The sequence below is a fragment of the Macaca mulatta genome, chromosome 1, assembly GCF_049350105.2.
Source record: "Macaca mulatta isolate MMU2019108-1 chromosome 1, T2T-MMU8v2.0, whole genome shotgun sequence".
NCBI lineage: Eukaryota > Metazoa > Chordata > Mammalia > Primates > Cercopithecidae > Macaca > Macaca mulatta.
In genome coordinates, this window is record NC_133406.1 from 106,385,262 (window position 1) to 106,400,539 (window position 15,278).

Sequence of the window (15,278 nt, forward strand, 5' to 3'; positions counted from 1 at the left end):
TGGACACACAGTAGGCAGTCAGTAAATATCAGGCTTTAATTATACTTTATTAGCAAAGACTTGCAGTTTTTGGAGTCTATAGTTTCCTGTCCCCCTCAACCTAATGTCAGAGGAATTCAGAGGCTGGGGTCACAAAGTATAGTTATGACCTAGGAGTGACCAGCCAGTGTAGAACCCAGCGTGGACTGAGCCAGTTTCATATAGACTAGCTGCCTACTAACCAAGAGTGGCTGACATTTTGCTAGAGGTGAAGCTCTGGGACTGTGATTATTCGTTTAGAACCATCTCCTTATGCTTTCTTACTCTGTCATATCTCTGAGTTTTGGTATCAGAGAGCTCTAACAGACTGGCAGAGTTAGGTGAAAGGGTGCAGGACTTGGCAGGGAGATTGTCAGGAACATTTGTAAAACCTTTTCCTTCTGTGTTTACAGGGAATCTAGTTTCACAAAGCAGCTCAACCCCACTGATGGTGAATGGGGTTCTGGGAGAGTCGGTAATTCTTCCCCTGGAGCTTTCTGCTGGAGAGATGATCGCGTCCATCACTTGGCTTTGCAATGGAACATCTCTTGCCTTCATAGAACCCTCTGAAACCAAAAGTCCAAATATCCGCGTGACTCATCCTAAACAGCGAAAGCGACTGAACTTCACCCAGTCCTACTCCCTGAAACTCAGCAACCTGGAGATGGAAGACACAGGCTCTTACAGTGCCCAGATAACCACAGAGACCTCTGTAAAGCTGTCCAGTTACACTCTGAGGATATTCAGTGAGTCAAAATATGGGGTTTAATTCCATATGGACTGAAAAATATACATGTATTTCAATCCTATGTGATTTCAAATGTGCACTGTCACCTAGTGGTAAAGAATATGGCATTTGGAGTCATTGAGTCAGTGTCAACACAATGACATTGCAAAGCCAGTTAATGACAGAGCTGAGGACAGAGCCTGTCTTGTGTCCCAGCTCAGAATTACTTCACTCCAATAAATTGGTCTTCTTCAACCGGAAATGTAGCAGAAGTAATGGAAATCAAATATTTATGATAGTGTTGCCTTGTGCATTACATGTATTTGCCATGTAATTCTCACAAAGCCTCCATGAGGTAGGTACAGATCTTATACCCTTGAGGCACAGCCTCAGTCACAGTGATTTGCGTACAAGTCACAGAGATAGTAATGGCAGCACTTCCCACATAACTACCTGCCACAACACCTCCCTTTTCACAAAGGCTAGTCTGACCCAGTAGAGTGATCTGTGTATAGAATAGTGGTCTACCTAGAAAGTTCTCTGCAAAGATAGGCTGATAATGAGAAGCATCCTTTCTGTCAAGTTTATTTAATTTTTAACAATATTTTCCCCCAATGGCTCATATTAATCACCAGTCAACAATCTGCCTTCCCAAGATTAAAAAGAATGAAAACGTTATCAACATAAAATTATGGAAACTATAATGAGGTTGCTTATGAGTCAATATCAGAAAAATACCTCTCTAGCAACCAGTGATATTCAGAGATGCCATTAATGGCTTTAGAATAATGACTTAGCAGGAGATTCAAGCATTAAATTGGCAATCAGACCAGAAAACATGAAAGACCACTGAAATTCTATAATTCTTATCCACTTGAGGGCCTGTAGTGTCTAAAATTCACTCAGAGTTCTTTGGGTTAAGACATGGTACTCAAAAAAGCACTGTTAAAATAAAATGTCTCCACAGACAGATTACAAGTTAACTTTTAGTATCCCCTGAATATTTGGCAGGTTTATCATGTTAGATTAGTCAAAGGCATGTCCTTGAAGAATAGAACACCAAACAGGTAAACGTAATGGGAAAGAGGTGATGTCTGGAAAACTTCTACACAAGCGATTCTAACTAAAAGGGAAAAATCACCCTGGGGCAATGTATTACTTTCCTGAGGCTGCTGAAATAGAAATACCATAAAGTAGGTGGCGGAACAAATTCATATCCTCTCACAGTTCTGGAGGCCAGAAGTCCAAAATCACAGTGTGGGCAGGGCTGTGTTCCCTCTGGAGGCCATAGGGGGCAATCTACTCTTTGCCTGTCCCATCTTCTGGTTGCTGTCAACACTCCTTGGTTTTCTTTGGCTTGTGGCTGCATCACACCAATCTCTACCTCCATAGTCAGGTTGCCTCCTTCTCTTCTGTCTGTCTCAAACATCCCCTTGCTTTTCTCTTATGAGAACACTTGTCATTGGGTTTGGGCACTATCCAGATTATACTGAATAATCTCATATAACTTAATTCCATCTGCAAAGACCCTTTTGTCCAATAAGGTAATATTCAGATTCTGGGAATTAGGACACGGACAGATCTTTTGTGAGGTCATTATTCAACCCACTACAGGCAGAATCACCCTGGGTGACCAGTAATTATCAAGGCAGTGTAGGATACTGGAGAGAAGAGAGACTCATCCAATGGAAAGCCTGAAATGGGTACCAGGCTTCATCACGTTTGCTGAGATAATGTTCCTCTAACATTGTTGAGAAGACCAAGTATGACTTATCTTGCAACATCCACCCTCTTGAGGCTCAATACTGATCTCTTTCAGGGATTTTTAGAGTGCCATCTCCTTCAAAGGCACATACACAAAGAACTGTGTGAGCTATACCAGGTAATTTTATGATAGTGCAAAGGAATTTCTTTTTTTTTTTTTTTTGTTTTTTTTTTTTTGAGACGGAGTCTCGCTCTGTCACCCAGGCTGGAGTGCAGTGGCCAGATCTCAGCTCACTGCAAGCTCCGCCTCCCGGGTTTACGCCATTCTCCTGCCTCAGCCTCCCGAGTAGCCGGGACTACAGGTGCCCCCACCACACCCGGCTAATTTTTTGTATTTTTTTAGTAGAGACAGGGTTTAACCATGTTAGCCAGGATGGTCTCGATCTCCTGACCTCGTGATTCACCCGTCTCGGCCTCCCAAAGTGCTAGGATTACAGGCTTGAGCCACCGCGCCCTGCCAGGAATTTCAAGGTATAAGTTATATAGATTTGATTTTTAACATTGCTCAATCTCTTGATATGTGCCAGGATATGAATGGCAAAGATTTGATTTTATGGGCCAATATCAATTAATTAGGACTGACTGCTAACATGGTTTGGCTCTGTGTCCCCACTGAAATCTCATCTCGAATTGTAAACCCTACATGTCAAGGGAGGGACCTGATGGTTGCTGATTTGATCATGTGGGAGGTTTCCCCCATGCTGTTCTCATGATAGTGAGCTCTCATGAAAGCTGATGGTTTTAAGTGTGGCACTTCCTTGCCCTTTCTCTCTCTCTCCTGCTGCCATGCAAGACACGACTTGCTTCCCCTTGCCCTTCCATCATGATTGTAAGTTTTGCTGAGGTCTCCCTATCCATGTAGAACAGTGAGTCAATTAAACCCCTTTTGTTTATAAAGTACCCAGTCTCAGATAGTATCTTTATAATAGTGTGAAAACAAACTAATACAACTGCCTAGAGTTTAATGTTAAGAAAATGTTGAAGCCATGATAAGTTTATTAATTGAGTCAACAATATTTGTTAGACATGGATAATGTCCAAGGCACTGTTGTAGCACCTGGAATACATCAGTGAGCAAAACAGACAAAGATCACTGTCCTCATGGAGCTGACATTCTGGAAGGGAAGTAGAGGCAGGTAACAAACAATTCACATAACATATAAACAAGTAATATAGCATGTAAGAAAGCCCTGATTGGTATGAACAAAGGAGAGATTAAAACAGCATAAGAAGCATCAAGAGTGCCAGGGAGCAGGGGACAATTTTAAAAGGAGTGATCAGAACAAGCTTCATTGAAAAGATGACATTTGAGCCAAGACCTATTGGAAGTGAGGAAGTGTGCCATGCAGATAACCGGAAACCACGCCATCTGGCATAGATAGCAAGATCCCCTGTGCCTAGCCTACTCAAGAAACACCAAGGAGGCCAAACATCCAGGAGCAGACTAAGGGGTAGGTAATAGAAAATGAGGTCAGAAAGGAAACAGGGGCCACATCGCATAAGGACTGAGAGCCATCACAAAGACTTTGGCTTCTACTCTCAGTGACACTGAGAGCCATCAGAAGGTTTTGCAAACAAGTAATATGATTTGACTTACTTGTCTAAAGGATTTCTTTGGCTGCTCTGTTGAGAATAGAGTTCAAGGGAGAGGGGTAGAAGCTAATGGCCCAATTAGGAGACCATTGCAATAGTCCATACAAGAGTTGATGCTAGCTTGGATCAGGGTGGTAGCAGTGGAGATGGTGAGTAGTGGTTGCATTTTGGACATATTTTGAAGATAAAGCCACCAGGATTTCCTGATGTGGGAGTATGAGATGAAGATATGAGTCAGCAATAACTTCAGGGGTTTTGGCCTCAGTGAGGGGAAGGATGCAGTTGTCAACAAGTCAGGTGGGGAAAACTGTAGGTTGAGAAGGTTTGGGAGAGAAAAACAGGAGTCCTTTAGACTATACCAAGTTTGAGATATACTTACACACTTACATACATGTGGAAATGTCCTTACATATTCATTAAGTGGAAAAAGGTAGCAAGATGGATTTTTTTTTTAGTTCAGCCATCAACATTGGATGAGGAAGATGTGACTTTCATGACAAATATTTGCTATCCCTATACCAGGCACTGTCTCATTTATTCCTCAAAATTACCTGAGAAGTGAGTATTATTACCTAGTCTTACAGATAAGGAAACTGAGGCTTGGATATAGCAGTAATTTGTCCATGGTCATGTAGCCAGTAAATTACAAAGCCATGATCTTAATTCAGGTCTTCCTGACTCCAAATCCAACACTTTTCCCATACATGAAAACTCTGTTCTGGTAAGATTTCAGTACAGATACTCCACAACCCCTACTCAACTAAGCTTAAAGCACTACTCGGTCTCTTCTAATCAGAGAATTGGACTCATTCTCTTCCTGGTTGGGTCATCTTTACTTCAAACCTCAGGCCAAGGCTAAGTTAGTAGCCTTTTCTGTTTTGCTCCCATGTTCCCATTGGTTCACAGTTACATCTTACTAGGCAGTATTTCCCGGTCTTTGCTCTCAGAAATATCTGCATCACATGTCATCTCACATGCCTAGATATGCTGCACTTCTTTGCTCCCCAGAATTGCCTGCTTGCTTTCTCAGCTTCTTCACTTCTTCCTTCCCCAGTTCTTTGGTTCTCAGCATTTTCCTTTCTGTCTTGCTGACCTTCTACATCTGAGTCTCTTTCTCACTATTGGAGCCAGCTTTAGATACAGTGAGAACCAGGATCCCCATAGATTCAAATTCCCCAAGGAAGTGATGCTTCCATCTTCCACCCCAGTTAGGTAATTCTGATAGCAGAGGAAACAGGACTCTTGCACCTGGTCTTTTGGCTTCTGACCTCACTGAGGTGCCGTCAGAATTCTCAGCTTGGTCTCCAAATTGTCTTTACACAGGGGCAGAGTACAAGTACTAGAAGGGACCCCAGGGATAAACTGGAGCCCAGAAATATAAAATGACCACCCCAAAACTATCCAACTAGTTGATAGAAACCTCAGTCTCTCTCTTCCCACTTCTTCTGCTGGCTATCCTGTCCCATACTGATGTCCTGCATCATTTGGTCATCCCAGACCTTGCTACCATCAATTGGGCAATAAAAGCAGAGTCCTTTACAGAGTCTACAGACCATAATATATACAGCAAGGGTGAAATACAAAACATTGAGGTGAAGGATATTTTTCACAGGGGGCTGAGCCAAGACATTTGTCCTTAATCTAGATCTTATTTTTCTGCAAACAGGACAACTGAGGAGCATACAAGTTAACAATTACAGTCAGCTCTTTCAGAATAGGACCTGTGAGATCCATCTGACCTGCTCTGTGGAGGATGCAGATGACAATGTCTCATTCAGATGGGAGGCCTTGGGAAGCACACTTTCAAGTGAGCCAAACATCACTACCTCCTGGGACCCCAGGATTTCCGGTGAACAGGACTACACCTGCATAGCAGAGAATGCTGTCAGCAATTTATCCTTCTCTGTCTCTGCCCAGAAGCTTTGCGGAGGTAACAGCTTGCCTCAGGTCTGAGAGCCTTGAGCAGCTGTGGGGTGTAACGCGTCCTCACATCCTACATAATTTCCAAAACTGTGGCCCAGTGGGAGGCAGAAAATGCTGCTGGGAGGGGACAGATGCCCTCTGGAGCTCTGCATCTCTCAGTACTCCCAGAGGACTCTCCCTTCCTCTCCATTCCCCAACCCCTCCTCCAACCCACTCAGAACCCAAAAGCAAAGGCCTGGGAAGGTACGATTGCTTTCTCCCTACAACTCCACTGGGCCCCACCCTCCCCTGCCTGCCACATAGGACTCTCACCCCAAAGCCTCTGGGTATAAATAAACCTACCTAGCCCCCAAATATGGCCTAGAAGAGGCTCCATGAAGGCTCCAAGAACAGTGGGCCTCACTTGATGTGTCTCAAATGTCATTTCTTTTTTCTCTTTTCAGATGTTAAAATTCAATATACAGATACCAAAATGATTCTGTTTGTGGTTTTTGGGATATGCATAGTCACTGGTTTCATCATAATGCTGTTACTTGTTTTGAGGAAAAGAAGAGGCAGGTTTCCTTTCTTCCTACTTGTCTCCTCTCCAGGGTTCCAGGATTGAGAGTTTGGGGCCTCTGATTCCCAAGGATCTCTTGTGGAGGACAGGAGGAGGGAGGGAGGCTGCAAACCCCGGCTCAGCTAGTCCACTGAGATGATCCTGGGGTGTGATCTTGCACCTGCTAATATCCTCAGAGAAATATCCTACAGGGAAAAGTAGGACCCTGTCTCAGGGCTGCTTGCCCTTCCTTTTGGGTCCCCTCCCACCACATCCCAACACTCATGGGGTTGGGGGTGAAATGCCTCTCCCACTGCTGTCACACATTTCAATTTTCTGGTTTTATTTTTCAGATTCTCTACCTTTGTCTACTCAGCGAACACAGGGCCCTGGTGAGCATTCAGACTCTTAACTCTCCATCATAAAGCAGATGGGAAGAGCCAAATGGAAGAGAAAGGGGGATGGCAGAGGGCTGGATAATGACAGAGGAAGGAGTCAGAATGTCATTACTCAGACCACATGGTGTGAGGGGAGATGACCTGTAATCATGGGTCCTACATGGTTCACAGGCACAGGCATGTGAACCAGTCACTCAGACAGTTTCTCTTGGTGATATCAGGTTCATTCACCACCCTGCTGATGGAGACACTAAGTCCCAGTGAAAGGGATCATCCCTCGTCACCCAGCAAGTCCAGGGCACAGGCAGGATTAAAGTATCCAAGACACAAAACCAAACTGTCTGACTGCATCATTACTGTTGAGCCAGGGTTTTGGCAATGGATAGACACAGTGGAAAGAGAAAACATTATATAGAAACACAAACACAGGCTCTGGACTCAAGATTGGCTTTGGGTCTCGTTTCACGCATGAGTGATGCATGACATCACTTGTAGAGGAAAAGGCATAAGGTCTGAACTCGGAAGACATGAATTTGAGTTCCGGTTTCATCACTGCCTGTATGGCTTTGCACAAGTCAGTTAAGCTTTCTGAGCCTCCAGTTCCTCATCTCCAAAATAATCAAATCCACTATAGGGACCTCTGAAAAGCTTAATAATATCCTGTCTGTGAAATAACTGGCTCCTTATGTTTGCCAACAAGGTGTCTTTAGCCCTTCCATAGGCAGTGCTATTTGGTCCCAGGAGCTTCCTGACCCACATGTGAAGCCTGAGGGAGACTCTGAAGCTTTAGGGGACCTCAACACCACCTCCCACCCCAAGAGATGTGGTCAGAAATAGACCACATGACTGAGAAGGTTCACCCAGAACTCCAAAGACTGTCAAGAATGAGTGATCCCTCAGGAAAGCAGATGCTTCAAACACCTGCCTATCTGGGGACACAGTGTGCACTGGGGAGGGCGAGGTCCTGGGAGAGCAGTCCCAGAGTCCTTCTGCCGTTGACTGTGCCTTTCTATGTTAACAGCAGAGCCTGCGGGGAACATAGAGTATGTTTCAGTCTCTCCAGTGAACAACACTGTGTATGCTTCAGTCACTCATTCAAACAGGGTGAGTCCTTTCAGCTTTATACGCCATTGCGTTGTCAGTTTTACAGCCATTGTTCACAAACTTGTCACCATAACCATCTGACTGATCAAATGACCATTGAGGGGAGGAGAAGACAGCCACAGCAACAGGGCCAGCAAAGTTATGTGCTAGACCACTCTGGTGTCTGCCGTTCTCACCCTTAAGGACATGTTTATTCACACCCTGCTTTACACCGTTCTCCAACTGCTTGATACATCAGTAAGTCTTGTCCCTTCAGCTTAATTATAAGCTGACTGAAAGTACAAATTATGTCTTCCTCTCTCTTGCCCTGTATCCTAGCCTAATGATCAGTAAATACTTGCTGAATGGGTCAGAGTTCCACTAAGTTTGAAAGTTTCCTATGGACATAGTTCCATAGCAGGGGACTGACTTCTCACTGTGGATGTAGGGGTCTTAGGGGAGCTCAGAAATAGTCTCTCAAGAGGGGAAGGGGGCACAGTAGAGGCCACTAAACCATAAGCAATGTTTCACTCCTCCCCTCTCATCTACAACATAACAGGATGTCCTTAGTCAAGCATCAGCAACTCATCTGTCATGCATCCGCAGCTCCCCACCACCCCTAAATAAAGGACCTGCAGGTGGCACGTCTCTAAATAATACTATACATTTTGAGAGGCCAGTTTTCATGTCTTCTGAAAAATAAGCCAGGAAAGCTTAGTATTTTCCAAATGATGTAAGCAATGATCTATCTAGAAATCTTGGATTCCCTTCACCTATATTTGCAAAGTATGCTCCTTGATGACAGGGAGCAAGAAGGGGTACTCTCACTTGCTCAGGCATTTCTATTGCCTTTGCAAATTCCTCTTGAAGACAAGTTAACTCACACTCTGACAAATCAAAACACTAATTTCCTACAAATGTGTTAGCTTTCTGTTTAGCAAAAAGAAAAAAAAAAATGTGCTTTGGAGAGTGCAGTGGCACAATCACAGTTCACTGCATCCTTAACCTCCTCAGGCTCAGGTGATCCTTTTTCCTCGGCCTCCTAAGTAGCTGAGACTACAGGTGCGCACCATTACATCAGGACAAATTTTCTACTTTTTGTAGAGACGGGGTTTCGCCACGTTGCCCAGGCTAGTCTCAAACTTCTGCACTCAAGTAATCTGCCTGCCTCATCCTCCCGAAGTGTTGGGATTACAGGCATGAACCATTGTGCCCAGTCGAGGTCTTGATAATTCTCTAAATACTTCTTTAATTTAAAGTGTCAAAATCTTTGAGTAGGTTCTTTGAGGGGCGTAGGGACTTCTGCTATTATTTCTGTAACGTGCATTCCACACAGAGCCATTCTTAAGGCCAAGTGTTCCTATTCTACCCATTCCCCATGCTTGAGGAGACCCCAATGACAGGATGACCAGGCAGTTAGAATTATAGCAAAAGATGGAGCAGGCAAAATGGGCAGTTTCAGTCATAGCTAGTAAAAATTTGAGGCAAAACATATAATATAACTATCTGGTATATAAGTTCTTTCTTAAAAAATGGAGGAAGGAAAGTAGAGGTGGACAAAGGACAAGAATACTTCCTTCCCTTCATACAGCAAGGCTGTCTTTCTCTGGCTCTTGAGCCCACTGGTTTGCTGCCGTGTTGCTCTTCTGTTTGGGGCTCAGGAAATGCCACTAAACCCTCACAGGTTTGTTAGCTAGTGATGCTTGGTCTTCCACTAAACATTCCCCGGCCTTCCTCTGGAAGAACTTTGACATATTCTCTTTTTTGTTACACAGTCCTTCCTAAGAATATATCTATGCATTAATCTCTTTGTCTCTGTATAAGTCAAACTGGTATGATTCTTTTTACAGGAAACGGAAATCTCGACACCTATAAAAAATGCTACTGTCACAATTTACTCCACAGTTAATCATTCCAAAGAGGTAAACCCATGATTGCTCCATGTCTTTATATTCTTGCCTCTCTCCACAGACCTATGATTTTGCAAATAAAGTAAAAATTAAAAGGTCATCTTACAGATGCACAAACACCAGCAGCATACGGAAAGTCTTGGGACATCACCAGAACATATCCAACAAGTTATTTTGTGTTAGGGTCACCATGCATAACCGAGTTTTCAAATTACATGTTTTTTAATTTAATCCTGCCCTGTGCTGTCAATATCTCTACTATCTGCCTGTCAGTAGTCTCCAATTCTCCTCTGTAGTTATGAGGGGTGGGCTGAGGTTCCAGTTCCAATTAACCTACTTCATCTTCTTCTTTTTCCCACAGAGTAAACCCACTTTTTCCAGGGCAACTGCCCTTGACAACGTCGTGTAAGTTGCTGAAAGGCCTCAAAGGAATTCAGGAATGACACATCTTCTGATCCCATGAGAGAGAACGAAGAGCAGGAAGCTTGGTTCCTATTGTTCCTGGCAAAGGAATCTGAATATCTAGGATAGAATTATCACCTCCTGTCCTTCAGATTTAAAACTGCTTACCTGGGTCAAACACCTAAGGATAACATCATTTCCAGCATGGGATTCAAATAATATTTTCCAATCCACTTCAGGCCAAAACATGCTAAAGATAACACACCAGCACATTGACTCTCTCTTTGATAACTAAGCAAATGGAATTGTGGTTGACAGAGAGTTTATAATCCAGAAGACAACCACTTCTCTCCCTTTAGAAAGCAGTAGGATTGACTCGTTGAGAAATAATACAATGTGTTGGTTACATGTGTAGTCTCTGGAGTTGGATGGGCCCTGCTCATATCCTGATACAAGTTGAGCATCCCTTGTCTGAAATGCTTGGGACTAGAAATGTTTCAGATTTCAAATTTTTTTCAGATTTTGGAATATTTGCATTCTATTTACTGGTTGAGTATCCCAGATCCAAAAATCCGAAATTCAAAATGCTCCAATGAGTATTTCCCTTGAGTTTCATTCATGTCAATGCGGGGCTCAAAATCTCAGATTTTGGAGCATTTTGGATATTGGATTTTTGGATTTGGGATGCTCAACTTGTACAATGTTTATTAGACACATCTCCTGGGACATAGTGCCTAACCTCTTGGAGCCTTAGTCTCCCAGACTGAAAAAGGAAGAGGATGGTATCACATCAGTTCCATTGTTTGAGCCAAGAATCTAAGTCATCCCTGGACTCCAGCGTCTTTGTCACCACGCCCTTTGGACTCTACCTCAGAAATATTTCTTGGACCTTCCACTGCTCCCCCAACTCCTTGACCACCATCCTGTATCCCACCATCACCACCTCTAACCTGAATCCTACCTTAACCTCAGAACAGTTCTCCCCACTTTTGTTCTTGTCCCTCTCTAACCCCCTCTCCACAAGACTGCCAGAGTAATGTTTTTAATATAAATTGGATCCTTCAGTTGCCTGCTTAAAACCCTGAAGGCTTCCCAATGCAGTCGAAAGAAATACATTTTCCATGGCCCCGGATGGTCTGACCCACCTCCAGCCTCAGCTAGCTTTACCCTTCTGACACTCTCTATGTAACCTCCCTGATCTTCTTTTAGTCTCTCTATTAAAGGAAAAGGTCTTTATGTTAATTATTTACATATTCCTGCAGGCCTTTCCTCTGCCTGCTGGGGTCCTCCTATTCTTTATGCCTTAATTTAAATATGTCACCTCCTAAGAGAAACCTTCCCAGACCACTCTACCTAAAATGAATCTTCTAGACCGGGTGTGGTGGCTCATGCCTGTAATCCCAGTACTTTAGGAGGCCAAGGTGGGGAGATCACTTGAGGTCAGGAGTTCAAGACCAGCCTGGCCAACTTGGTGAAACCCTGTCTTTACTAAAAAATACAAAAAAGTTAGCCAGGTGTGATGGTGCACCCCTAAAATTCCAGCTACTTGAGAGACTGAGGCAGGAGAATCACTTGAACCCGGGAGATGGAGGTTCCAGTGAGCCGAAATCGTGCCAATGTACTCCACTCTGGGTGACAGAGTGAGACTCTGTCTCAAATCATATAAATAAAACTAAACAAAATAAAGTAAAATAAAATAGATCTTATTATTCTGTTACACCTTCTATGTCATTTATTGCATCATTAAACAGTTATTTTTATTTTGTTAACATCTATTTCTCCCACTATACCCTAAGCTCTTCAGGAACAGAGACTGTTTTGTTTATCACTGTAACCCTAGCACCTAACACAGTATCCAGTATATGGCAAGTGTTCAAAAAAAATTTTTAGTAAATAAATGAATATGTAATGGGGTTTTGTGAAAATGAAATAAGACAATACACCTGGAATCCCTAGCATAGCTCTCAGCCACATAAAGGAGTTCAATAAATGGCAGTCAGCATTGTTGGTATCATTACTGATATAATTAGTACAAATTAATAATAGTACAAATTAATTATTATTACTGAATTACACAGAATCATCTCACAAACCTTCAGCACAACAAGACATGTGACAAAGACCAGCTCTCAACACCATAAGATTCAAAGGGAAGGGGTTGGGGAGTTGGAGTGGGGAAGAACTGAAATAATGGCTGAAAAGAATAGAAAAGAAAAACAAAGCTCATCAAAGTTAATTAATCTCAAATGTTAGCCATCAGTTACATCATTAGTCAGTGGAGTAGGACAAGATAGGGAAGTTTAATCAAGAAAAAGGAAGAGTTTCCAAGGAATAGGTTCATGGAGACTTCAAAGAAAAGAGAAAAAAGAGGGTTACTGCCATGTTCGTGCAAGATGACCTGAAGCTCAGGGGAAATCTCACTGGGCAGGTAAGAGAGTGCTTTCCTTTCAAGCAGACCACCCCCCCAAAAAAATAGTAATTTGTGTGTGTGTGTGTGTGTGTGTGTGTGTGTGTGTGTGTGTGTGGAAACTTTGAAGACTTCCAAGCTTCTTCAGAGGAGGAAAAGGAACAATCTGTAAAGTCAGTGCAGGTAGAAAAATATTTGCAACATCTAGGGTGCCTAAAATCAGCAAGAAAATTAGGGGATATGTCATGGAAGGCACTACTAATTCATCTAGAGCAGGAAATCTACCAGAATCTACCCTGAGTCTGGACTGCACTGGGGAGGATCACAGACAAAACAAAAACTAAGGGCATATCTGTGGATATCTAAGAGGTGAATAAGAAAAGAACTCATAAGAAAATTCAGCTCACATGTCATTATAGACCAGTTACTAAAATACAGACTTCCTGATTGCTATATTTCTTTCAATCTCTTCAACTTTCTCCCTTTTTATCATAAATACCACACTCTCTTCTCTTGGCTTCTGTGACACTACGTTCCCCCAGTTTTACTCCTTCCTTCCTAGCTGCTTCTCAGGCTCTTTGCAGATCCACTGCCTCCTCCACAGGACGAGTAAAGACTGAAGCTAAGGCTCACATGTGGGTCCCTTTCACTTCTCCATCTATGTACTCTTCTTATCTGATGTCAGCCATTCCTACTGCCTTGATAGCATTTATAAGTTAATGGTTCCCAAACACATCTTAAGTCCTGACCTCCTGGCTTACCTCATTAATGCCTCCTTGGCATCACCATTTGCATATCTTGTAGATATATCAAAGGTTTTTTAAAAATCAAAACTCTTGGGCAGATGCAGTGGCTCACACCTGTAATCCCAGCACTTTGGGAGGCCGAGGCAGGTGGATCACTTGAGGTCAGGAATTTGAGACCAGCCTGGCCAACATGGTGAAACCCTGTCTCTACTAAAAATACAAAAATTAGCCGGGTGTGATGGCGGGCTCCTGTAATCCCAGGTACTCAGGAGGCTGAGGCAGGAGAATCGCTTGAAACCGGGAGGCAGAGGTTGCGGTGAGCCAAGATCATGCCACTGCACTCCAGCCTGGGCAACAGAGTGAGACTCTGTCTAAAAAAATAAAAATAAAAACAATCAAAACTTGATTTCTCTTATCAAGCCTTTTCTTCTACTATGCTTTTTCGTATCAGTAAAGGGTATTGTTATGGGAGACTCTCAATCAGATCTCCTTTATAAAACTGAAAACTACCCAGTACTCACCATATAACTAATCATTTTTGTTTTCTTGTGGGAAACAAATGGATTTAATCAACAATAACCTAATGTATTGTTCTGAAGTTAAATACATTAAACCCGGACGCCCCATTCCCAAAAGATAAATTATGCATTTTGCAAGCAGGGAAGAAAACATGCAATGCTTACAAAATTCCTACCAAAAAACAAACTTTCTTTGCCCAGGAGGTAAGCTTGTTCTTTAATATTTTCATTATAGAATTGAGGAAATAGTAGCCCCATTAAACTACTTTGAATAAGGTAAGATGGCTGTGATTGGCTGTCCTGGAAAGGTAATGAAAGGGAATAAAAATACTCTTCCCTCTCTGCCAGCCCCCAGTCATTCCCACTGTGTGGTCACGAAATGTTGACAAGGCCTACAAGACCCCTACTCACATCTCTACTCCTTTCACAGCATTCCAGCCACACTATTCTTTATTCAGCTTCTAGAATAATCTAGACTCTCCCTGCTTCTGTGCCTTGTGCATACTGGGACCACATCCCTGTGAGGCAACAATTAGCTGGTGCTGAGTAGCCTCTGTCCTATTCTAAACGGGGCTTGCACTTCACATTTCACTCCTGGCCTGCCCTGCCTACTTCACTCACTTATGATACCTACCTCGTACTGAAAATAGTTAAGTTTCCAACCTCTTACCTACACCATAAAGCTTTGCCCCACATCATGTTGGTCAAAGGAGCACATTAATTCGTCCCAAAATAACAATGTCTGATCTCACTTGTCCACACCCCATCCCACCCTCAAGTCAACACCTGAACCCCATGTAGCTTTAGGAAACTTGCCTGAAGCTTTTACCATTTAGCCTCCCTCAGGGTTCATTGTGTACATTGATATGAGGAAGCAGGGCCATAGCTGGATGCAGAACAGAGAGAAGGCTACCCTGTCCAAGGTCACTGGATAGACATTTCACACTGAGTTTCAAGGTGATGAAAAGAATGGGCTAAGAAGTGATTTCTCAAATGGAGGGGGAGCAAGTCTGACCCCCTGACTTTCCCCTTCCCAGAGGCTATCTAAAAGCACTCTCTGTGGGAAGAAAGGAGGGGGACATCATCACTGACCTTTTACTACCAGACCTCTAGAATGAATGGCCATGTCCAAAGCTTTCGCTTCCTCACCCCTAGCCCACTCTTCTGAAGCTGCATTCTTGGAGGATATCAACCTCTAGAGGCAGAGATCTTTTCTCTGCATTCTGGTGCTCTCTGCAGCATTTGACATCA

The 15,278-nt window shown here is 43.2% G+C and overlaps 1 protein-coding gene and 1 long non-coding RNA gene across 9 annotated transcripts in view; one reads left to right on the plus strand and one right to left on the minus strand.

The window, feature by feature from the left end:
• Nucleotides 1–12,073, plus strand: part of SLAMF6 (SLAM family member 6) — a 38,945-nt gene extending 26,872 nt beyond the window's left edge. For 2 of the 8 annotated variants that reach the window (XM_077940443.1, XM_077940462.1), the window contains 7 exons: nt 432–764; nt 5,769–6,032; nt 6,469–6,579; nt 6,917–6,955; nt 7,986–8,065; nt 9,895–9,966; nt 10,316–12,073. In XM_077940443.1, coding sequence (XP_077796569.1) covers nt 432–764; nt 5,769–6,032; nt 6,469–6,579; nt 6,917–6,955; nt 7,986–8,065; nt 9,895–9,966; nt 10,316–10,363 — 947 coding nt within the window. In that variant the 3' untranslated portion in view covers nt 10,364–12,073. Of the gene's footprint in view, nt 1–431; nt 765–5,768; nt 6,033–6,468; nt 6,580–6,916; nt 6,956–7,982; nt 8,066–9,894; nt 9,967–10,315 lie in introns of all 8 variants that reach the window. The other 6 variants (XM_001117577.5, XM_077940454.1, XM_077940468.1 and 3 more) reach the window with 5 other exon arrangements.
• Nucleotides 1–15,278, minus strand: part of LOC106993181 (uncharacterized) — a 169,580-nt gene that overhangs the window by 111,788 nt on the left and 42,514 nt on the right. The gene's annotated exons all lie outside the window — the stretch shown is intronic.